Source organism: Antechinus flavipes, chromosome 6 (assembly GCF_016432865.1).
Source record: "Antechinus flavipes isolate AdamAnt ecotype Samford, QLD, Australia chromosome 6, AdamAnt_v2, whole genome shotgun sequence".
Classification (NCBI taxonomy): Eukaryota; Metazoa; Chordata; class Mammalia; order Dasyuromorphia; family Dasyuridae; genus Antechinus; species Antechinus flavipes.
The window spans coordinates 195,477,909-195,504,570 of NC_067403.1; the positions used below are offsets into that span (position 1 = coordinate 195,477,909).

The following is a 26,662-nucleotide window of genomic DNA, read 5'->3' on the forward strand; positions in this document are numbered from 1 at the left end:
TAAAGAAGCATTTTTATGTTTTCAGAAAGGTTTGTTTCAATTTGTTTAAAGAAGCTTTAATTGAAAAAAGTGAAGAGACTTTCTCTTATTCAAAAAAATGAACAAAGATTAGAGTGCTAAGAAGACAGTAATATGTGGCAAAACTGAAAAGTAGGACAGCTGTCTTCAAGTTGGAAAAAAAAATAAAAGAGAAATATTCCATGTTGGAGGAATTGTTGGAAGATAAACACTGTTAGTGATGGCTTGAATCAATCCAATGCTTCTGGAAAATTATTTGGAAACCTAAATTGCTAAACTATCCATTATTTTTTAATTCCATTTTGGGCATATATCCTAAGGAGAGATAAAGACAGAAAGGAAGGTCCAATAGATATCAAATATTTCCAGAAGCATTTTCTATGGCAGCAAACAACAACAAACTGGACACATGGTTGCCTGTCAGTTAGGAAATGGTTTTGCAAACAATGATATGGGTATATAATGGAATATTACTGTGCAATAAGAAATGATAAATAGGACTAATTCATTAAAATACAAAAAATATATATAAACTAATTCCAAGTAAAGAAAGAATCAGGGGAAGAATATACAGTGGCTATAGTAATGTACATGAAAACACTAAAAGGCAGCTAGACTGGTGGTTTCAGAAAATGAATGATACACACCTGCCTCTTCTTGGTTAGAGAAATGGCAGGAGATGACAGATACTAGATGCTTCACACACTGACTGATGTAGTTGCAGTTGTTATTTTGCTTGGTCTTCACTTAATTGTTTTCCTGGGGAAAGTTTTGTTGGAGCCAGAAGTGGCACATCAAACAGTGATTGCCGCATTAATAAAACAATAAAGGAATCTGTAAAACTTTTTTTAAAAACTTAATAAAGTTGTCTATACAACTTTTAAAAGCTCTTGTGGGAGGGGTTTAAATGTCAAGTAGAAGAATTTGAGTTTAACAGACAATTTTAAAAATGCAACAGTTCCAGAATCCTGCATAAGAAAGATTACTCTGGCAGGGGAATGAAAAATGAATTGGAGAGAAGATAGAGGAAAGGGAAGAAGATCAAAAGGGAAACTACTAGCACTTGTTTATAGTGAGAATACAGGGATTACAGTGAGAATAAAGTAAGCAGCCAATAAGCAGTTATTAAGTACTTACTGTGTGCCAGCCACCAATTTAAACATAAACAAATAAAAACAAAAAGAAAGTTAGCCTCTGCGCTCAAGGAGCTTACATTCTAAAAAGGGAAACTAACACATAAAAGAGGGACAGCTGTGGGGAGTTGGAGCAAGCAAGGGAAAGTCAGGGCATAGAAACAAAGTCTGAAGGATCTGAAACACAGCCCAGTGCAATCAGCACATTGGCCCAATACCAAAATGGAGGCTCCTAGGAGGAACTCAGCCTGGGAGAAGGTCGAGGGATGTTCCAGAGTGGGAAGGCCGCTGAGTCAGTGGTGAGAGCTGAAATGGATTCAAAGGACTTTGCGAGAGAAGATGGTGATGAAAATGAGTGACATGGGGGAGGAAAGAGCCAAGCCCTAGAAAGGAAACTACAAATGTTATTCTCATTTTACATAGGAAGAAAATGAGGCTCAGAAACTGAGACAAAGAGTTTGCCCATGGTCACATTGCCAGTGGATGGTAGAACCAAGACCTAAACCTTAGGGCTGCAGACTGAGCATAGTAATTGTTCCATGATGCCCCTCTGCCTCACACATTAACTGTACGTTAAGACCTCCTTTTTCATTTTAAATTCTTTATTGGATGTGTGATCTGCACATTTCCTTTCAAAAATTGAAGTGGCCTCGAAGGAATTTGCCTAGACGAATGAAGAGTACAGAATGCTTTCATGGGGACGTGTTCATAACTTCAATACCTGCCGGTGACAGGTTTAATCTTACAGTTATTAAAAAAAATTCCCAGGCCACTGAATCCTTTTTTTGTTCATCTGTACCATTGCAGTCGCAAACAGTGAAGCTTTCCTGCCTAGCTGCATGGGATTCATCGCACTTGGGGTCACACTGGGTCCTCATGGGAGTGCTGCAGACTAATGTTTCTTCCAAAGACACCTGACCAATTCTCTGTAGACTGCTTCATTTTTCAAGAATCCAACAAAAATGATGTATTTGTGATGAAACTCCTGCAATTTTTTTCCAGGGGAAGAGTTTTGAAGGTAACCAACGGTAAACAGTGATAGGTGCCTTACCAGTATTAGATCTTTGTTTTCTGCTTCTCACTAAATACCAGTTAACAGACTAGTGAATCAATAAGCATTTATCAAGCACCTTTTATGTTCCAGGCACAATGCTAAGTGCTAGGAATACAACAAAAGGCAAAATATAGTTTTTGCCTTTAAGGGTCACGTCTGGAGAATCCATCTTCTTGACACCCAGGAAGCCAATTGTTTTCTAGGCAACCTTGAAAGCCCAACAAGACTTGTCTAAGACACCTAAATAATAACAATAATAGCCATGGTAATAACAACTAAAATTTATATAGTGCTTACTGTGTGCCAAATACTTATCTCCACACCCTTGAAAGGTGGGTACTATTAAGGTACAATACATGTATCCAAACCCAAAGGGGAAGAAATGTTCAAAACAATCAAGGAAGTCCCCTGACCAATCTTCTCCCTTACCTAATGAACATTTCTTCATTGCATATCAAATGTTTTTGAATTAGTTCATTGGCCAAATTAAATCTGAATTGTGTTAAGTCCTTTTCTCTCCCTCTTATTATGTCTGCTTAGTAAATAAAAAAAATTTAATTTATGAATTATTTTATTTTGGTGACATCCATGATGTGGTTCACAATTCCAAGTTACTTTTTAAATCATAAATATCATAATTGAAATATATTTGCATAATCCAAATCCAGAACATAAAAGATTTACCTAGAATAAGATAAAATAGCAAATTGTTTTTTCTAATTAATTGTCTTAGGAGGTGAACAGTGAAAACATTTAGTAATTTTCCCTTCTCTTTCTTGCATCTAATTATTAAAATAGTTATCCCTCAAGAAACATTTCTTCCTTTTCCAGTTATTATACAAGTCATGAAGGCAAAGGAACAAGGCAAAGGCACAGTTGTAAGATGGCATAAAATAATTTTGCTTTCTACTGAGATGGAAGAGTTAAGTGATATCTTGGCTAGAGTTCTGGACTTGGCATCAGGAAGACTGTATTCTAATTCTGCCTCAGAGACTTAATTAGATGTGTGACCTTGGGCTAGTCACTTAACTACTGTTTGCCAGTTTCCTCATTTGTATGATGGGAGCAATAATAGGAACTACCTTCCACAGTTGTTGTCAAGATAAAATAATATTTATAAAGCACTTTGCAAACCTTCGTTTCTTCATCTGTAAAATGAAGGGTTGCAACAGATAAACTTTTATATTGGCAATATATTTAGCCTGCTTACATCCACTTTTTGTCTTTCCAGTGCCATTGCCCTTTGAATAACAATTTGGATTTTTCAAAGACAATGGCTTTCCATGATTGGCAGCCACTAAACATAACTGGAAAACTATTGTTTTGGGTTTTTTTAATTGAATTTTCGTGTTAAGAAGAAGCTTGGGATTATTGAAAGCATTATTGATATTTTCAACTTTGAAAATTTCAAATAATCTCAATAGTATAATAATCATATATTTGAATAATATTTTACAGTTATGAAACATTTCCCTTATACCTTATGTGATTATGGAATTGGCAAGAAAGCAATTGCTCTCCATTTTTGTGTAATCAATTTTCAGTCATGTCTAAACTCTTCGTGACCAAATTTGGGATTATCTTGACAAAGATACTGCAGTGATTTGCCATTTCCTTTTCCAGCTCATTTTTACAGATGAGGAAACTGAGGCAAAGAGCATTAAGTAACATGTCCAGGTTCACATAGCTCTGAATGTTTAAATCTAGCTTTGCACTCAAGATGAGTCTTCTTGACTCTATAGGGGGCAGTTGATCCAATGTGCCATCTAACTGTCCTTCCTCCATTTTACTCAATTCAATTTAATTCAACAAACAATTGGGAAACACTGTATACAAGATCCTGTATTAAGCCCTGGAGACACAAAGGTCAATGTAACATAGGCACTGGTAATAAGGAGCTTTCCATTTAACAACAGAAAACACCAATACACAAATATATGTACCTCAAGGAAAAGAAAGAAAAATACAAAGCACTATATAAATATTATTGTTAGTACTATAATTATGTTACTATATATACTATATATATCAATTACCATAATTATAATTATTATACATATGTTATATAATTATAATTATGATTGTCTTAGACAAGTCCTGGTGAGCTTTCAGTGATTGGAGTTGCCTCCAAGATGATTGGCTGCCTGGAGTCAGGAAGATGGATTCCTGTGGGAGGAACCAATCCTCTTAGTGATCTACAAAAATGAGAGCACTGGTCAGCTTGACCCTTTTGTTTTTTGACATTTTCCCTATTCATAACATAAGCACTATGCTTAGTACAAGCAAACAAAAGAAGCCTAGACAAAGTGTGGTAAGAAATTTGAAGAAGAAAGTCACTCTTTCCTGGGGATAATGGAAAGTGATGGTACCTAAGTAATTTTTTTAATTAAAGCAAGGATTTCAGCAGGGTGAGATATATGAAGGGGAAAAGGAGCCTGTTCCAACAATGGTATAGTATGAGCAAAGGCACCAAGAGGGATAGAAAAAGAGAGGAAAATAGTTTAGTTTGGTTGTAACATAATGTAGCCCTCCCATGTATCTTTTCTCTTCATTTCTGTGGTGTCCATCAGTGCAATCAGAGATCTGAAAGGGAATATCAAAAAAAAAATGACAGAAGCATCATGAATTATAGTGCTTAGTTTGGCTCTGTGCTAATAGTGATGCATTAGGAAGATTACTCAAGCAGCTTGTGCAAGATGGGTTGGGACAGAGGAGAAACTAAAAGTTGGGTAATTAGTGAGGAAGCTCTAGGAGGAGGAGAAGGTCTCTAGCAGGGTGATGACAGTGTATGTGAAAAGGAGGTGATAAAGGAGTAGAAAGCGTCTGTGGCAACTGATTTGATGTTGGGTTGGAGGGGAGGGAGAAAAAAGACCAAAAGACAACATTGAGGTTTTGAGCCTGAATGACTGGGGCTGAGCCATCAGCAGAAATAGGGAATCTGGGAGGAGGGACAAATTTGGTGGAGAGGGGAAACAATTCAAGTTTAGATACTTTGAGTTAGAGGTGCCAAAGGGATATCCAAGGAGAAGTGTTCAGCAGAGAGCCGGAAAATCTGGACTGAATCTCTGGACAGGTAGGAGTATGCATTTGTGAGTCATCTGCATAAATTTAATATCCCTAGGAGATAACAGTGGTCTATTTTCCCTTGGATGTCCCCACACCTCAGATATTGTTGGTCACTCTCCAGAACTTTTCCTTCCTTTGTTGTTTTGTATATTTGGTTTATATTTATGCATATGCCTATTTTGTTTTCTCTCCAGCCTGTTAGAATATAAACTCCTTGAGAGCTTTGTTTCTCTTACATACCCAGCACCAACCATAGTGCCTGGTGCATGTACATGCTTGATAAAACACTTCTTGATACGCTGCTGGACCTCTCATCCAAGTGGTAGAATGGTAGCAGTTGTAATGGTTAGTAGCTGGGATTCATATGGAATTGACCATGTGGCAATTTTCACCTACAATCAAGAAAACTGAGCAAATCAGTTCATATCTTTGAGCTATTAGCATGCACGTGTCTCCTACTATATAGCATCATTTGTCCTGAACCATTGTTTTTCCCTTCTATTTGTCTACTCAGTAAAATAATGAAATGAAGGAGGGAAGGTCAGGAGCCAAAGAATATAATCAAGAGGCTCTCCACCCAGAAAATGACTCTCAGAGGACTCCTATTGGGGCTCCAGGGGTGTGGGGAGACTATTCTTACTGGTGCTGGGCTTCCTGGAACTGCATTGGGATGCCCATAGAAAAGACTGACCCAAAAATCATAGTAGCAGCTGTTTGCTCACTCCTCTCCAGTTCCCTCATTCTGCTCACTTATAAGAAAGAGAGATGAATGATCAGAACCCCCAAGGCTCCACAAAACCCTATAATTCTTTGTGTGGCATCCCTTGTAAAAATGAAACATCCACTTTAGCCAAGCCTGCAGACCTTGTAAAAGATACACTTGTTTGAAAACCAATGCCTTTGCCTCATGAAGGGATGGATTTTTTTAATGCGACTGAGAAATTAATGGAGGTAATAGAGACTCAGAATAAACCTAGCCCTCCACATTTCAATCAAGTTTCATTCAATAAATATTTATTTAACATCTCCTTCATTCAGGAGAGCTCCTAACCCTTGTGTTAGGAACTGAGGAAACAAAGTTGAAAAGCAACACAATCCCTCTTCTCAAAGGGGGAGGAGGAAAGATGAGGACATCATTAATTGTGATAAAGAGAAAGTATAATGAGTGTGCAAAAAAGGCATGTAGGCAAAGATCTATGAGATAGTTAAGGACAGAACAAGTATTGCTGATGTTTTCTTAATTCTTGAAGAAGACCCTGATATCAGGGAGGGGATGCCATAGCAGGCAAATGAATTGGATCTGAGGGAGGCAGAACTGTGCAAAATCACCTGCCTCACCCCCGCCCCCTCCAGAGCATCTGGGTCGAATGGTCAGATAGAGATCAAGGTGACTAGAGATGGTCTCCTGCATGCAGTGGAAGAACTTGGCTTTTTTAAGCTACGATCTTCAACAGATCTGTTTCATTGAGGCAACTGTCCAATCAGTGATTAAGGTGAGGTAAGAAAGAATGGCCCCTTTTGTTTAGGCAAAATGAATAAATACAAATAAAAAGGATTGAAGAGAAGGGGGAGATATTTTTGACTTTTCCTGCCACAGAAGACAGGTGGACCCATCTGCCTATTCTGGTTAGTGCTTCAGAGACAGAGGATTTAAAATGATGACTTGGGAATGTTCTTGGGATTCCTTCTTTTCCAACTGGAAATTTCCCTTCCAACCATACAGCACTGTTATAATTATAATGGACAAAAATATTCATACCAACTTTCATTTTATATTATGTAAACCAACAGAACAGATCAGGGAAAAATAACAATAATTACAAGAAGAACAAAAACTTAATGTCCTAGGACTTTAAAATTTGCAAAGTAACTTTCTTGCACCATTCTTTGAAGTAGCTAGCATAAGATTTATTATCCCCATTTTATATATGAGGAAACTAATGTTCAAAGAGAAGTAACTTGAGCATGATAACACAGCTCCTACATGTAAGAATCAGATAATAATTTAATTACTGATCCCAGATCCATTAATCTGTTTCCACTATACCAGTTCAGCACCAAAGAGCAGAGCAAAGGGTTTCCATGGCTCTGACTCAAGAAAAAGGGAGATATAAGCTTGTTTAAAATGAAGCGAGTCATTAAATGGATTTGGAGCTTACAAATGGAGAAGGGACCTTAAAAATCATTTGGTTCAACTCCTTCATTATACATAAGAGGAAACTGAGGCCCAGTTGGCTTCTCAGTCCAAAGGTCATGGCCAATCCCACTCCACTTTCCTTCACCTTTAATACTCTGCAGCTGAACTATGGACTGAATCTAACTGGGATTTTCCCATCGAAAATGTCCTGTGCCAAAATCATCTTCAGAAACCAAGCAAGAGCAGTCTGTGGCCAGCACTATGAGTCAGCCTGAGCAAATCACCCGACCATGGGCATCCTTGGCTTCTGCTCAGGGCAATGACTATCATGTCTAGAAATCATCTTCGTTTTCTTCTTCTTCCTCCTCATCTTTGCTTTAAATTGAGAAAGCATTTTTCTCACAACAACCCTTGCAAGATGATGGGCAGTGCCATGATTATTAATACCCTCAGATGTGTAGAAACTGAGACTCAAAGAAGTTAATAATATTATAGTTATAACAGTAATTACAATAATAAAAATGATAATATTTATAGTTTATGAAGCACTTAATCGACCAATAAAGTAAATGAGGGAATATAGGTTTAATTAGCCCCATTTTAGAGATAAAAAATCTGAAGCCTCAAGGAAGTGACTTGTTTAAGATCATATGGTTAGTAAATGTCAGAGCTGGAATTCAAACCCAAGAAATCTCTTAAGACCAATGTTGTTTCTACTGTGTCTCATGGCCATATGGATTATCTTGTTTCAACTTTTAGTTGAAAGTAAGACATTACATCTAGTGATCTAGTGATCAGATAGGCCTAAGATAATCATTAAGGGGTCCCTGAAACTGGATCTTGAAGCCTTAATGGTTAACTTCGACAAATAAGTTGAGTAGAAGCAAGAAAGGAGCCTTTGAAGAAATCCCTAACTATTGTCAGTTTTTTTCCTATCTCATCAGCAGGAAACAAACATTCTGATAATGGTCTGCTCACCCTCAACCTAGAGCCCCCTAAGGATTTTAGCTATAGATAACCTCTCTTCAACCCATGCAAGTACAAAACAGCTCATTCCATTCCCCAAAGTTTACCTAAATGCATCGTTACACTTTCCTATACCATTTGCTTTCTCTTGAGTATTTTGCTCTGGCTAATTCAGGATCATTATCTGAGAAGAGGGAGCTTTATTTATGCCATCTGCTGCCATTTAGAGAATACCATGAGTCAGCTTTTCAAAAGTGGAGCAAAAAGCTGTGGGGAGGATATTTGTTAAATCAGGAAAATGCCTTCCCTTGGTCACTAGATAGGTGTTGGAGGTGGCAAAGCTCTGCCATAGGCTGCATGGTCAGCCTGTTACTGCCATCCCCAGCAAGCGTAAAATGCTCTGGATTTGGAACCAAGAGAGAAGCTAGATTCAATTTGCAGTCACTTGTGAGCCTGAGCAAGTCACTTAACCTTAGAAATAACTTCATTCTTAAAATGGGGACAATAATTCTTGTACTGCCTCCTTCACAGAGTTGTTATAAGGAAAGTATTTTGTAAACCTTAAAGTGTTACAGATCTAAGAGTGTCATTGCTGTTGTCTTATCTAGGGTTTATAAGTTGCCCTGGATTTGTATGCAATGCCCTGTTGTAGGCTGTGGGTTAACAAGGATATAAGAGGTAGTTCTTGTGTCTATGCACTTATAAGAAGGAAAATAGGACATATGAATAAAATAGCAGGTCCCAGATATACTGTGCCAATTCCTAGCTATCTCCAAACTATGTGTCTACATTTTAGCATTCTTTTCACCTTTCCCACCAGAAATTCAAATTCACACCCCTAGCATTCTGGGTTCTGATTGATGATCTTTCACCTTATCTTACATGGTTCTCTATATATCATACCACTTCATGGCCATCTCTAAGCCATGCTACCACATTTGCCATGGCTCCCTCTTTCCACTCTTGCTCTACTATACACACCATTTTACTTTTTTAGAATATAAACTCCTTGAGCAAGTTGGAATTATGTCCAAAGGGCTATCAAATTGTACATACCCTTTGATTCAGCAGTGTCTCTACTATATCTCAAAGAGATCATAAAAAAGGAAAAGGAACCAGATGTGCAAAAACATTTGTAGCAGGTCTTTTTATAGTGGCAAAGAACTGGAAACTGAGTGGATGTCCATCCAGTGGAGAATGGCTGAATAAGTTATGGTATATAAATGTTATGGAATATTATTGTTCTGTAAGAAATGACCAGCAGGATGATTTCAGAGAGGCCTTCAGAGACTTACATGAATTGATGCTAAGTGAAGTGAGCAGAATCAGGAGCTCATTAAACACAGCAACAACAAGATTATATGCAATGATCAATTCTGATGGACATGGCTCTTTCCAACAGTGAGAGGATTCAGACTAGTTCCAATGATCTTGTGATGAAGAAAGCCATCTACACCCAGAGAGAGGACTGTAGAAACTGAGTGTGGTTCATAACATAGCATTTTCACTCTTTGTTGTTGTTTGCTTGCATTTTATTTTCTTTCTCATTTTTTTTTCCTTTTTGATCTGATTTTTCTTATGTAGCATGACTAATGTGGAAATATGTATAGAAGACTTGCACATGTTTAACATACATTGGATTATTTGCTGTCTTAGAGGAAACAGGGGAAGGGAGAGAGAAAAATTTGGAACACAAAATTTTATGAGGATGAATGCTAAAAACTATCTTTGCATGTTATTTAAAAATAAAAAGCTATTATTTAAAAAAATTTTAATTAACCTCCCCCAAAAAATAAAAATTCCCTGAGGACAGAGATTGTCTCATTTGGTTGTATTTGTATCTCTAGTTCTTAGCACAATGTCTGACATGTGATCAATCCTTAAATGCTTTTTTCTTTCATTCATTAACCAAAAAAGACAAACAAATTAACAGTACTACAAACATTTATGCCAAGTGCCAGATGACAACACAGTTGAAGCTGTAATAATTCAAAAAAGAAAGTCTAAATGAAAAGGGAAGACTTTATGGGGATGATGGAACTTCAGCTGAGCAGGGAAGGACAGGGAGGATTTATACAATTTTGGAGGGAAAATAACCAGAAGCAATTGTAATAAGATTTGCCAATGAATTTCCAAGCAGGTGGGCTTCTAACAGAACCAAAGCTCCATGCAAGGGAGTAATGTTGGAAAGCTGAACAGGAGCTGGGTTGAGGAGACCCTTGCCAAAGGAAAAGACTGAAAGGAAAATTGAGTTTATTAGCTAGTAAGGAAGGGACAGAAGAAAATGATTATTATCTTCGAGAGGAAAGGAATATTAAAATTACCTGGAGCAAAAGCTTATCTGCAGGCATTCTGTGATGGCTATATAGTAAGCATCGATAAAAGATGTTTTCAGATATCATTATTTGGTGTTATTTCAGATATCCTTGGGTAAAAGTGAAAAGAGGTAGAAGGTCAAACTTAGTGATTTGGCAAGTTCTGCTCCTTTATCTGAAGGGCCCATGGGCTCAGAGACAGAAGACTTAGATTCATATATATCTGTGTTTCTTACCAGCCATGTTTCTCCTTACACTTTAACAATGTTTTACCTATAATAAGGTAAGTCCCAGAATGTATTTTCTGATTAATGGCCTCGAGTGCAAGGCCAGGCAGGTCTACTAGTCTGGAGCAGGTAAAAAAAAAAGGGGGATGGAATTGGGAATGGGAAGACCTTACTTCTAATCTTGCCCTCTCCTCTCTGTTAGGTCTTGGGCACTTACCTTCCCCTCTCCAGATCCCAAATGATCATCTGCCATTTTTTCCAGCTCTAGATTTTGTATCGAGTATCAGACAAGAAGACACAGTATATTTATGGCTTTTACATTACACTCAATCCTATGTGGATTGCATTTTTCAAACTTTTATGTCTGACAAATCAGTCGGCTTAAATACTAGTGAAGGGGTTAGATTAATTCTTATTTTATCTTATATATTGAGCTCATCCCTAATTGTGAGTTTATGCTGTTAGATAAAGAGTCTTTCCATCAAAGCACATGATCTAGGGGATAGGATAGGCAGATCCAAATCCCTTTGGATGGGACAGGGAAGAGCCTGAATCAGAACATGTTTACAATACTAAAGCTTTCCCAGAGTCTGAGGACTAGGTTGCAAATACTCATGACTTGACTCTTACTTTGAAAGAATGGGCTGCCCAAAAAAAACCTATTTTTACTTTTACCTTTGCAATCCTCCATACTTAGGCTATGTACTATACATCAAACCAGAAACTTTCCTGTATGAAATATGAGTATAGATTTCTAGGTTGATTTTTTTTTAAATGCAGGTACTATATATACTGTTTGACAGCAGTATTTTTTAATTTTCACAAGCATATCTGGAAATTGCTAATTCATTGTATTTTGGGAACTGATAAGAGATTTTCTATTTCTAGGAAGGGAATTCCTCTTGAACAAGTCACACATGTGGAGAGGGAGCAGACCAAGCGAGTTATATACTCAGTGGTGTATGGAGCAGGTAGGAATTATTTTCAAATATATTGTATCCCTTTAGTGTGGTTTTTTGGGAATAATAATTATTCCTCTCATGACCTGAGCTCCTATCTGGTATGATTCTATTGTAGAACTAAGCCAAAGATGTGTAAATCTAATAACAAAAGTACTTAAGATGTGAAGAGACATAATAACAGTCTAATCTCTGCCCTCATGCATGCAGAACTACATACTCCAAAGCCAAAGGACTTCCCATCTAATTTCTATTTATTCCTTTAACTTCCTAGCGTAGAGGGAGGTCATGGATGTTCCTGAACTTGGCTCTGAAACTCTGTTTTCTTATTTGCAAAATGGGGTAATAATGCCAGTATTATCAACTGCATACAGCTGATATAAAACTCAAATGAGATACCATGCCTATAAATGTCAGCTGTCATCATATTGTCACCAACTCTCCCAATCCAGAAGAGCTACTGAGGCTCAAGAGCATCTGATCATATTGGTTGCCTTCTCTCCTTGGGCAACCAGAGCTCCAGCTTGCCTTTCTTGGCCATGAAACCAACCTTTCCCTTTTGTAAAAAAAAAAAATTTCCCACCTTATAGAACATTTCTTACCTTCTAAAGTCCCCAGCTAGTAATGTCAACACATTGCAGGTTCCTGAATGGATTAAGCATCATGGGAGATGTGGTCTTAAGCAGTAGAGGAAATAAAGTCAATTTTCTTAAGAGTTCATTTTATAAGGACAAATGAAAATTGTTACATAATTTATTAATATTTTGTGTCCTATATTTTAGAAGCAAGCACAAAAAAGGAAATTCTCAATTTATATAAATTATGCCACAAATTTCTGACTTATATTGGCTTGGTATAATTATAAATTTCCTAAAAATGGGAGCTGTACAACAATAGCCTGAGTTTCTTTGGGTGGCAATGAATTCTCTCCTGCAAGCACTGGAGCAAAGCTGTATGAGCACCTGTCAGAGACACTGTACAAGCAGTTTCTACCCTGTGAGTGTGGAACTAGATTCCCTCTAGCTCCTGTCCACATTAGAATCCTACAATTATAGAAGTTATTAGGAACTTGGAATTCTAACCTCCCAGTGACTGATTATATTCTTGGCTTATCCCACAGTAGCTTGGCAATGCAGACTATAATAGTACTGTGATAGTAATGAGAGGCAGCTTATTATAATAGAGAGAGCCAGCCTTGGAACCAGAGGACCTGGGTTCAGTTCTGCCTTTTATACATCCTGTCTGTGCTACCCTGTAAGTCATTTAGCCTCTCAATACTCTCGGCATTAGATTACATAAGACTACAGATTGAACAAAAGGTACCAGACTGCATTGCTAGGGAGGTCCTTGTACCAATGAAATCAAAATTCTACTACCTACATTAATAAAACTTGGTCAAACCCACCTAATCCAGGATTCAGTTGCATTGCAGTTGTAATCACACTTCATTCACATCCTCCTTGTATGTTCTGTGGCTTACTGGTGACTCTAGGTCCTTAGGGACTGTACTGGTGAAGCACAAATTCTGACCTATTTTTTCAAGCTAGAAAGCTTTGGAATACAGGCCTTTCAACAGACAGTGGGCTTTCTGACACCCAGTTCAGCTAAATGCAGAGAGCTCCTTGCCGAAAATTTGGCCTCCAAGGAAGAAACTTTTTCCAGTCATAGCAATTCACCAAGATTAGGTAGAGATTCAATCTCTCTCATCCCACATGTAGTAGGTCATAGTTTCCTTGCCTGTTAAGTGGATAGATTGAACTATCTAGAGATCTCTGAATTTGCTTTTGGCTCTAGCAGCCTATGATTATATGTGAGTATGAATAATTGTCCACCTGGTGATATGAAGTCTGCTGAGCTCACCATTGTTATGTTTTGAGCAAAAACTCTTCAGCATTTTTGTCCCTTTATTCTTAACAGGTGAAATTTTCTAATTGTGTGTTCAATTCTATAAAATGTCCTATAAGAACTTTAATTAAATATATTAATATAATTATATGTTATATATTTAACAAGGCAATATTTTGTGCTTTTTACATATAGTTTTCCCAGGCAAATACAAAGTATAATTCTCCATTCCTTTGTGTCTCCCTTTCATTTATTATGATTTCATTGCTGTCCAAACTTTCTTTTAAATTAAAATGTAAAGAGATATCTTAAGCAAGGTAGTCACATAACAGAATATTATCTGCCCTCATGCATGCAGAACAGCATTGTCCAAAGCCGAAGGATTTCCCATCTAATTCCCCTTTATTCCTTTTAGCCTTCCAGCATAGAGGGAGAGGGAGATCAGGAGAGGGAAGGTGGCATTTGAGCTAAGCTTTGAAGAATAGTTGAGTTTCCCTAGTTGAGGAAGGTGAGAGAGATTGGCGGCATTATCTAGTCTCTTATCTAGCAGAATGGCTCTAGTTCTTCTTTATTAAGTATGTTAGTTCTTGATTTGGCCTCTATTCTATTTAATTTTTTAAGTTTTTCATTGAAAATGTATGTAAAATTTAGTGAATGTCATGTTGGTATCAGAGGAAATAATTATATACTCTTTATAACCTGTCTAGCATTTAAAATCCTCTGTACTCTGGTTTGCACCTACCTATACAGGCTTATTTTTCTTGACACACTTTATCTTCTGTTCAAACTGGCTTATAATTTGCTTCCTTAACATTTCAATTTACTGCCTGCATTAATTTGCAAAAGCCATCCCTCATGCCAGGCATACATCTCTTCATCTGTCTTTCAGAGCTCTTATCTTCCCTGAAGATATTATTCAGTTGTTGCTTCATCCATGGAGCCTTCCCAATTGTTAGATAAGTTTTCTGTGTATTTGTTGTTGCTCAGCAGAAGGTGTGCTTTTTGAGGGCAGGCACTTTTTCATTTTTATTTTTGTATACCCAAAACTGATCAGCACAGTAGGGACCTTTTAAAAAAGATTATTGAATTAAAATCAGGTTTTAATTCAATATTTTAAAATCCATGTCCATAGGTGGGAATAGCATTTAATGCAGTCTTTTGCATATAGTAAACCATCAAATTTTTTGAATTATTAAAATGAAATAAAATAAAACCTCTACTCATATATTCTAATTCTGGTTCCATTGTTAGTTAACTATGTAAAATGAACAAGTTATTTGCTTTTGATCTTTTTTTCCTACTCTATAAAAGGAAGATGTTAAATTCCCTCCCAACTTGGATGTCTATATTCTATGTTCTGTCATAATATTTTGTCTGACATTTTATGTTCTGTGCCCTAATACCTTTCAAGGTCATTCTGCATTGTAATGTTCCATTTAACGCCAACATTTATGTTCTAAGGTAATATATAGTTTAGAAAACTATATAAAGTATAATTATAGCAATTTTCCAATAGAGATAATATGAATTCTAACATTTTAACATACCCTTCTCCTGGCCTACATATCTCTATTCACATTTTCAAATCTCAGTCATCCAAAATAAATTATAAAATTCTCTTTGTACCTTTCAGATCTCATAATATGTGGTCTAGTTTCTTTATACCATCTACTTTGTCCTCTGTTGAATTTTCTAATCCTTTTATCTCTTTATAAGTATGGTGATCTTATTTTCTAAAGCATAATATCAGGACAGACGATCTAATGCAAAATAGTCTTTGTGTTAATGCTCCTTTAAAATACACTTTCTGTTCTTCAGATCAGGACTCATGAACAATCTGGCATATACAGTAATGACAGGTAATTCATTCTCATAGAAATCTTTGAAGCTGAGGGATTTTGTTGACAAAATCCTCTAGATCTTAAAATATACTCTTTCTACTTTTTTGATGTCTGCTTGACCAGGTACTACAAACATAGTGATAGCTCTTGATTTTGTATGATTTTTTCCCAAAAGACAAACTATTCTCCAAAGATTAAGTGGCAAGTTAGAAGTCATTTCATCTTTTAGTATTTTCTTTTTTCTTAAGCAGCTTGCAAAATCCTGTCTTTGTCATTAAATTTCAAAGTTTGACACATGAATGAGATAGCTTTACGATTCCTTTAAGATAGCTACTAGTGGACTGCATATGCCCTGTTAATAGCCTATAGCCCTACTTAGGCTAAACTCTGACCATCCCCCTTATGCTCTTTATTCTTCTCTCATTGGAACTTCATACTCTACTCCTGTGATTTTAGATGGTGGTAGGTGAATTTTTTCCTTATTTCACTGGGAACCAGGTCTCCATATCATTTCCCATCCATTGTAACAATATGCTGATGTATTCATGGCCCCCTCACCTCTCTAGTTTGCCTTTATGTGTTGACTTTCTCTTTAGAATGTTAACTGCTTGAGGGTATAGCTTGCTTTATCAACATCAGCACTATAGAGGTTCAACTGACAGTACACAGAAACTGATTGGTTATAGGGATGAGGAAAAAGAAAAAAGGATGTCTTTAAGGTTGTGAACTTGAGTGATCAGAAGGATAGGGTTACTCTCAAAATAAACAAGAGTTCAGAAGAGGACTAAGTTTATGGAGAAAGATAATGAGTTTTGATTTTGACATCTCAAATCTGAGCTATTTATAGGATGTCCAGGTGGAGATGTCCATAAGGCAGTTGGTAATGAAGGACTGGAATTCTGGAAAGAAGGTAAAGCTAGATATTTTTATTTGAGTGTTATCCATATAGAGGTGGTAATTGAACCTATGGTAGCTGATGAAATCTCCAAGAGAAAGAATAAGAGATAATGGAGTATTTGAAAGACCACATGCTCAGGGAGCAGAAGATAGATAATAAACTAGCAAAAGAGACTTAATAAAGAACAGTCAGACAATTAGGAAGAGAACTGGAAGGGAGAAATGTCATGAAAACCAAAGAATAGGGAATATCTTCTGAAGCATGGGTCAATAATCCGCATGAAATGTTTTAAAAGGGCCAAGAAGGATGAGAAAAGGCCATCGGATTTAGTAGGCAAAAGATAATTCGTCATCTTTGAGAGAGCAATTTCAATAGAAAAGGGAAATCAGAAGACAAATTGTGAGGATTTGAGAAATTAGTGGGTAATGAAGACAGAAGCAGAAAGTGTATATGATTTTTGTAGGAGTTTATCAGATGAAGGAGGAAAGCTGTAGGAGATAATTATAGGGTCAGATGAAAGTTTATTTAAGTAGAGGTAAGACTTAATTATTGTGCAGGTGGAGGAGAAGAAACCAGTAGAAAGGTAGCGACTGAAGTTGAAGAAGCAGGAAAATGATCAAACAGAAATGCAAATAGAGAACATGAGATTCACAGCACAAGTGGAGGGGTGAGCCTATACAAGAAGAAGGGCCACCTCTTTCTCAGAAATTAGAGCAAAAGAGGAAAGAACAAGTTTTTGACGATGAAAGTTTAGAATAGGAGTAATAATAATAATGGTGATGATGGATTTCCTTAGTTTCTCCGAGAAGCAATTTCATTCTCTTTTAAAAGATAAACAGTAGAAATAAAGAGATAGAATATTGAAAGAACCACCACAGAGAGCATGATAAAGAACCATTCATGGAAAAATAAAAGTATTTTTGTGCAACAATGAGATTTTATACACAAATTTATCGTGGATCCAGTTGGCACGTAAAGTTCAGGAGTGCCCTGAAGTTCAGGAATATGAATGGAAATTAGATTGGAAAAAGGTAATCCTAAGTACAGAAGAAGGGGAGAGTAAACAGTGAGAGAATAAGGGATTCAAAGTTGGAGACAATGCATAGTTGAAATGGTTAAGGGAGAAATGAGACCAGAGCAAAAATGAAAGAGTATCTGAAAAAAAAAAGTATCTGAAGTCATAGTAAGAAAGAAAAATGGATTTAGGAAGACTGAATTAGAGAGACTAGAGGACCAAATACAGCACAGAATAATTGAAAAGGCATCTTCCTTGGAGTCTCAAGACTTAATTCTAGTTCTTGGTTCTGTTCCTTACCACTACCTTGAGAAATCAATTGCCCATTCTGAGCTGCAATGTTCCTATGTAAAATGAAGGATTAAAATAAATGGCTGTCAAGCTTTCTTCCATCTCTTGTGATGGAAAAAGGAATTCCAAAAGTTCAGCATCAATGCAGACAAGAGTTTTAAATGATTTTGACCAAATTGTGATCCTCCCAGTGGATGAGTTAGCTAGAGTAAAGCTGTACATGGTGGAAATTGAAGAGGTCAATGAAATAACAGGCTAGAATCTTCATGTACAAATCAACATGAATTCTTCAAGCATGAGGGTAAGAGTTATGGAGAGAAAGACTGTAAACAGGTAGGGAACTCATTAAAAATCTGCAGGCTACGGATGACAGCAGCAAAGATGGATACTATCATCCTTTTAGCCACCCAGATGGCCCATAATTATTTAATTATTTGTTTGTTTAAAGATTGAAATATTATTTATTTAAATGTTTTAGATTATTCTTAACTCTTTACTTTCTTCACCCCTCATATATACAATCAGTTACCAACTTACTGTTTCTATACTCAAAATTTCTCTCACATCTACCTCTTCTCTCCATTCCTATTCACATTGAAGTCCTTTTCACTTCTTACTTGGACTATTAGAATAACCTTCTCATTGGTCTCCCTGTTTCTAGCTCTTTCCTTCTGTAGCCTATTCTTCATATGACTACCAAACTAATATTCTTAAAGTAAACCATGTCATTTCCCTGATAAGAGGATCATATGGGGAAAACCTATAATTTCTGGTCTTCATGCTACCATACTCAATCACTTTTTCAGGAGCTTTTACATTGTTTTGTATATTAATTTTTTTAATTAAAAAGGCTTTTTTTCTTCTTTCTTGTGTACATTATGTATATATATTTATATATATATATATGTTTTATATATATAAAACATAGATACTGTTAATTTGTGACTTTCTAAGTCAATATGCATCAAAAAGGATCCATTTCTATTAGAGTTTGACACTACTGCTCTAGAAAACTAAGGACTACATCAGGGGAACAATTGTGATATTACCAATAACCTAGCTCCTTACCCTTATTCAAATTGAGCTAGTTTTTTTCCCCTAAAAGGATATTAAAATAACTTCAAGATTTGATGGGCTTGGAAATAAAGACTGATGCTATTGGCATTACCTCCTGGACATTTGAATACAAAATACCCACGAGGAGCTCCAAGTACTTTCTGATGTTTGGCTGGTCCACTTTGAAAAGCATCTCAAGCTGGAGTGTTTTTTGCTTAGCTCTTTCAGCTTGAGATATCCTCAATGCATACTCTCATTGAATATCTTCCAACTATGACTAAGTAAATCTTTTTGTTAACTGTTTAAAAAAAAAGATCCCATAGCTCCTAATTCACATATTCTACATTCCAAGATGAACTGGATGTTCCCCAAATGTGGCATTCCATCTACTATTTCTGTACTCCATGCCCAAAATATATTCTCTTACACTTCCTCTTCCTGACTGCTTAGTTTCCTTCAGGGCTCACCTCAAGTATAATCTCATATATAAGGCTTTTTCTGATCTATCCTACTCCCCATTCCTGACTCAATAGTTGGACATTTCCATCCATATTATTTTGTATCTTTGATGTGCTTACTTGCACTTATTTTCCCAGTAGAATAGAAGGAACTGTTTTGGTTTTGTTGGTTTATTGCCTTGCTATTGATGCTTGTTGAATTGAACTGACCTGAACTGAATTTGAGCAGGGTGATACAGATAGAAGGAACTAACCTAAAAATAAGTTGTTAAGAGATTTCTGCAGAGGAAGGAGCTGAAAGTGCTAATGGGAAGCAAGGGATGTATCAGCTCCTCCTTCTCACTCAGTGTGTTGGACACATGAAAGAAAGGAGCAACCAGAACTGGAGTGAGTGACTGGGGGTGAGTTATCATCTGGAGAAAGCCAGGTTTCTGTGGACACAATTTGGAAAGCTTGTGTGGGGGGGAGGTGGGGGAAAGAGCTCTAAGATGGAGTGGAACTTGTTAAAAAGATACCAGAAGGAACATTATAAGGGAATGATCAAAGGAGATGGGGTGGGGAATTTGAGAAGATGAATATGAAAGATGAGTATTGGTAGAAGTATCAAGGAAAAGAAATGACCACTTCTGAGAAATAATAGGAATTAGGAGATTAGGTGGTATGAGTTTACAGTCATATAGGACAAACAGAAGAGTTTGTAGGTTATCTTAGTGGCCATAAGGAGCTCCTGAGGTATTTTGAGCAGGGCAATGACAGATAAGTTCTCTAGGGAGATTTTTTTTTAGAATAATTAATGGAGGAGAGATTGGAAAGAGAGAGACCAAAATCAGGAAAACAATTAGAAAGCTATCATCATACCAGTTAAGAGGTGATGAGGGCCAACAGTGAAAGTGTCAAGAAAGGACTGGAGTGCAAAAGATGTTGTGGAGTGGAATCAATAAGATGTTCCCTGAAGATTCCTATCCCTTAAACTTAATTTTAATAGTTTCAGCATTTATAACTACCCAATGTCAGTTTTAAATGAGTAAGTTATTTCACCATAGCAATAACTCATAGGTTTTTTAAAAAGTCTTAACGGCATTTCAGAAAGACCTATATTAACCTCAACTCATCAGAGAGTTCTATTTGGGGTGCTTTGGCAATGCCTTATCTCACTGTCAAGCTGACCCTAGAATATGGCCCTTTCTGGAGCAATTTCAAACAGAAGATACAGATACCCACCCAGCTTGAGCAAACAACTGCAGACACGCAGTAATTCCAGCTGTCAGGGATGCGGGACAATGGAAAAATTAGATGCTAAGGCTTGGGGTGGAAACTTCGGTGTCACCAACTGCCTCAGTTAAAAGCAACGAAATTACCCTTTTCATAAACATCATAGCTAATGACTCACCGTTTGTTTACAAATGATCTCTGCTCCCCTCTGGAAACGCTTCCCCAAGGTGCCAGACTGACAGATGTGAAAACTTTCTTTGTGCTAAAATAAGGGTAAGAAAGCGTAGGGTTGGGCCCTGGCTCTTAGCGGGGTCGGTGGACACTCAGGTTTGGACTCCCAAGGTTGCCCCTTTCCCCCCCGCAATGCACTTGGAGAAAGGTGGGATGAGTGGGAGCGAGGCTGGGAAGAAGGGTCAGACGCGGAGGCAGGGCAAGGGAAGCGTCGGAACCGAGCACCCTGCTTCAGCCAAGCTGACCTAAGGGAAACTGCAGGGCCCGAAACAGAATATAAAGCCCTGGGGGCGATGGAATGGAGAGGGCCGTTAAAGGTCTCTCCGGTGCTGGAGGACCCGAACTTTCTGTTCTCTTGGCTTCAGGAAGGGAAAAGGGGGAGGATGTGCTGCTGAAAGGATGAGCGGCAAAGCGGAGTGGGGGGGGGGTTCTCCAAGAGTGCCTTGTCTCGTTAACTGAGAGGGTCATTATTAATAGACCATGTCAACTTGGAGAGTGACCTCTATTGTTCGCTTAGCCCGGTGCTTTTAGTAGTGGCTAGGGTGCCTGCTTTAGGATCTCAGCTCCCTAACTAGGAGTTGAAATTGCTTCTTCTCTCCATTCTGGGTTTTTTGGTTTTTTGGCTTGTTCTGTTTTGTTTTTGTTTTTGACTGTGTAATTTCTTTTTGGCCATTTTCAGACTGAAAGAATGAGGTAAAATATCAGACATAAAAGGAACAAAAATGCTTTTATAGTGGAGGGGAAGAAGGGAGAGGGTTTGGAATTGGCTCAAAGAAGAAAGAAATCTTACTCATGTTATGGGAAAGTAGGAAGAGAAGAGGATAAGAAAAGGGGGTGGGACTTGATGAAAGGGAGGGAAGGACTGGTAAAAATCAGAAGAAACAGAATACTTTTGAGAATGGACAGGAAAAGGGGGGGGGGGATAAATAGGGAAAATAAGAAGGGAAATACATAGTACTTATAACTAAAAAAATTTTAACAAGTTTTTGATCCAAGACCTCATTTCTCAAATATATGGATAACTGAGTCAGATTTATAGAAATAAAAGTGATTCCTCAATTGGTAAATGGTCAAAGCATATGGGAAAATTGAGCCACTAATGCACTGTTGGTGATATTGCACCCCGATTCAACTGTAGAGCAACTTGGAACTCTATCCAAGGGGCTATAAAATGTATGCATATTCTTTGACCAAATAATACCGGTCCTAGTACTATATCCAAAGATGAAAAACAAAAAAGAATAGGATCTACATATATAAAAATATTTATGGCAGTTCTTTTAATGATGTCAAAGAACTGGAAATTGAAGTGATGTTCATCAATTAGGGAAAGGCTGAACTACTTGTATATGATTATAAAGAAATACTATCGTACTATAGAAATGATAAGCTCTTAGAATATTCTTAGAAAAAACCTGAAAAGGCTTATATGAGCTGATGAAAAGTGAAATGAGCAGAACCAGGAAAACATCATATGTAGTAATAGCAATATTATATGATGATCAACTATGAATGACTTAACTATTCTCAGCAGTACAGTGATCCAAGGCAAATCTGGAATACTTATTAAACATGCTAGCCATCTCCAGAGAAAGAACTGATGGAGTCTGGGTGCAGATTAAAAAATATTTTTTTTATTTTTCTTGTTTATTTTAACCTGTTTTCTTTCTCAACATGACTAAGATATAAATAAATTTTGCATTACTGTACTCGTGTAACCTGTATCAAATTGCGTGCCTTCTCAAATGACTGGGCAAGGGAGAAAGAAAAGGAGAGAATGTGGAACTCAAATTTTAAAAAATTTTAAAAGTTGTTTCTACATGAAATTGGCGGGGGAATCAAATATTAAATTTGGGGAGAGAGGAAGAGTTCCCAAGTTGAAAAATTCTGAGGTCAGACTTTGTAGAATAATGTGGATTTCTGCTTGCATCATGATTCTCAGAGTGTAGTTTTTTACAACTACATCATTTCTGTACAGTGTCCTACTTGGAGAACAAAGACAGTGAGAACTTATGGGGAAGTATATTAAAGAGCTCTCAGAGTATATTTCCTCTCTCAAGGAAATCTAAGCCACAATATCCTACTACAATTTTTATGATTCTCTGGGAGTGAGAAATTTCATCAGAATAGCCCTAATAGCAATTCCAAGTTCAGTTCTTTTCTAGGTTTGAGTTGATGGTCTCTTTAAATGCTCTCCTAGATTTAAAGCTAGAAGAGACACCAGAGGTCATTTGGTCTAACCTCCTCATTTTACAAATAGGAAAATTGAGACCTAGTTAATTGATTTGTTTAAGGTCACGTAATTAATAATTGGCAGTGCTGAATTGAATCAAAGCCCTTTTGATTTAAATCCAGCACTCTTTCCACTATACCATTCATTCTTGTTCCCGTTTATTGTATTTGTCCCTTGAATCTTGTACATATTTTCAGTATGGTGACACAAAAACTGTCCTTTATATAATATTTATTTAAAAGTAGTCTGAGTGCCTGTTTAATAGCTGAGAACCTTTTATCTCTATTTAGTAAATCTGGATGTGAGCTATAACATGAGTTTATTTAAAATTTTTCTGGTAATACTTCAGATGGAGGTAGCAAACCAAAGACAGGAACTCACAGATTAGTTTCCAAGTATTGGACCCAATCTGTATGAACCTAGTCTCTTAAAGGACCAGCCCTAGGCCATGCCAAGTATATTATTTTTTAAATGACTGAATTTCCCTTCAAAGTACTAATAATAATAGACATGAAATAGAAAGAAATATTAATAGGCATAAGAAATGGAATCTCAAAAATGTAAGAAAATAAGTTATAGCTTTTTCATGAAAATCTCATAGTCTTAAGTCCAAAAGCCTTGAAAAATGAAATTATGTTTTGTTCATTGTTAGTTCTGTGTCTAAGATCATTTGGTCCAAGAATTAAGAGATCTCTGCATTAACTCTACCTCCACCTATCAGTTATTTCAAGACATAAAGAATAAGTCATACAATCAATTTAGGCCTTAATCCTCCTTTGAAAAGGACTACCCATTTATGATTTTCTAAAGCCTCTTTAAGAACAACCTTTTTCTAGTATATGTGAGAAAGCACTGTAGTTCAATATTAATCTTTTTTTTTACTTGAATTCCTACAAGATCATGGAGAATCATAGTGTGTATAGAGCTAGAAAAGACTTTAGAGATTATCCATTATTTTAGGCTTCCATAATTTTTTAGAGTAAGGTGAGCCCAAAGTAATTTGTAGCAATCAAATGATCTAATTTTTGACATAACCGAGGATGAACAAAATCCAATTTCTGAATAAATAGAATGGTTCTCTCCCTGATTGGTGAACAGGTTCATCATTATTAAGTGTGGGATACCATTTAAATCTTTTCTTTTTTTGTTCCTTATCAATAATTAAGGCAAAGAACGACTTGCTGCTTACCTTGGAGTAACTGTTCTTCAAGCGAGTCAGTTTATAGAGAGTTTTCTTCAGAAATACAAGAAAATCCATGACTTTACGCAGGAAACAATCATGAAGTGCCACCACAAAGGTAATTAAACTTAGTCATTTCCTTTCTTCCTACTCTCAATAACAGATTTTCTTTTGCTGTTTCTCCATTCTGATGAGTGCCACAAAAGATGTGGATAAAACATGGCATATTTATTCCTCCTTTTGCACTGTTCCTTGTACTCATGTCCTCCCTCTTTCTTTATCTATTGAATTTCTACAATTTATTTGAAGTCCAAATAACACTTTTTTCAGGAAATTTTCCCCCTCTAACCTCATGTAGTACTTTGTACCTTTCCAATATGCCTATTATCTTTTTTATATAATAGCTTCTTTTTTTCAAAATACATGCAAAGATAGTTTTCAACATTCACTCTTGCAAAACCTTGTGTTCCAAATTTTTCTTTTTCTCTTCCACCCCCTTGATAGCAAGTAATTCAATATAGGTTAAACATGTGCAATTCTTCTAAGCATATTTTCACATTTATCATGCTGATCAAGAAAACTCAGATCAAAAAAAAAAAAAACAAAGAAAGAAAGAAAATAAAAACAAGCAAATAACAACAAAAATGTGAAAATACTATGTTGTGCTCCACATTTATTTAGTCCCCATAGCCCTCTTTGTGTATGCAGATGGCTTTCCATCACAAGTCTATTGGAATTGTAAAATGTTTATTATCTAATACTGTATGTTATAAATGTGTTTATAATTTATTCCATTATTATGTAAAAAGTTCTTGGAAAGTAGGGACTCTGTCTTTCCTGGTTTTCATCAAAACATTTTGTACACATTAGGTATTTAATATATTTTTCTTGAATGAATGAGTGAATAAACTCACAGGCTTAAGTCAGGAAGGGTACTAGTAGATCTCTCCTAGAACCATACCAATATGTCAGTACCTGACAGAAGTAGGAAACACATACATTAAAAGTTGAAGCTTTAGGAATGTGGGATGAACTTACTGTCAGTCCCCTGGTATTCCTTATAGCTTGCCTCCACCTCCTAAATCATCACTTCTGTAACCACTTCCTCACTTTTATCTCAATTCCTTAAATTTTGCTGCTCTAAAGAAACAGATACTAACCCAGACTGACATTTTTATTTGTTAGCTCTCACTTGAATCTTGATTCAGAACCATCAATAGATATCACCAGTGATGAGGAACAGCTACACCACAGAGTAGCCAATTCTATTGCTGGACAACTTTTATTATTAGAAATGTTTTTTCTTACCTTGACCTGATATCTACTTCTCTCTTATTCTTAGCGCCCCAGAGCTCTATCTCTATTTGGCAGAGCAAATCAATGGATAAGTCCCTTCTACAGAATCCTTTTCAGATTGCTCTCTGTCCTCTTTTTTAATATTTCCACCTATAGGAAGATAATTACCTATCAATATAAGGAATTCCATTTTGATTTAACTTTAAGAATTAAGATCTTATTTATACTGTCCCCAAAAATGTTTCCCTGAAACTTACACTTATGGGGAAGAAATTTGAGTAGAAATTGTTTTACCTCCTGAGTCTTTGCTTCCTTCATCCATAAAATGAGAGGTTTGATACCAAAGACACTTTTAAGATGAAGTCCAGCCCAAAGCCCCAAAGCCCAGATGCTCTAAAAGAAGAGGCAATTAGAACACTCTCTATGAGTGAGCAGACTTGAAGGAATCAGAGGCAAGCAGGACAGCTTGGAACATTGCTTTTCAAGAACTCTGCATGATTGAGATTCTCAGTTTGCTGTGTGTCAGGTTCAGAATTTTTTAAATATTTTAAAATAAAGTCAGTGCTGATTTTGAATGCTGACTTTGGAGTTAGGAGACCTGGGTTTGAATCCCTGCTCCACTCCTTATGCTTTAGGTGATCTTTAAGTCACAAACCCCTCGGGACCTTACTTATCTTTAAAAGAAAGGGTTGAGAATGGATGTTCTCCCTTCCAACTCTAAAGCCAATGGTCATAAAAAGGATAAGAAGTTACTCTTTACCACAAATCATAGGGGAAATTAATTTTCAGATTTGCAGTTGCTATTATTACTCATAGTGAAGAACATTCAGTGTTATAAAATTGGTTTCCTGAGGAAATGCAACAGTAATCGTTTCTCAAGAAACATTTTTGATTTTTGAAGAGCATTTCCAACATCTTCCTGTGATTGTTTATAATTGGCTTCTATGCATCTCAGGAGCATGCTGTTACTAGTTACTTTTTGCAGTCTGAGGAAAAACTTTCTATCTGTAGGTCTGGAAAAAGGGTCAGGGGCCAGGCCAAAATTCCAATTAACTGAGGAATCATTCATGTTGCCTCAGGCAATCTCATTGTTGTCTAGTTTTTTTTTTCCAAAAATACTCTAGTCAATGAAAAGACAGTGATTTATACAACCAGTTTGCAAAAGTCCCAAGAGACAAAGAGCCCACAAAGGTTAGACCAAAGAGGTCCCACTCCTGTAATAGAGAAGACA

General features: G+C 36.6%; 1 protein-coding gene across 1 annotated transcript in view; it reads left to right on the forward strand.

Annotated features, from left to right (window-relative positions):
* The window catches only part of POLN (DNA polymerase nu), a 331,195-nt gene that overhangs the window by 252,725 nt on the left and 51,808 nt on the right, over window positions 1-26,662 (forward strand). The window contains exons 19-20 of the mRNA XM_051966741.1: window positions 11,805-11,887; window positions 24,122-24,253. Of these exons, the coding sequence (XP_051822701.1) occupies window positions 11,805-11,887; window positions 24,122-24,253 (215 nt within the window). The remainder of the gene's footprint in view (window positions 1-11,804; window positions 11,888-24,121; window positions 24,254-26,662) is intronic.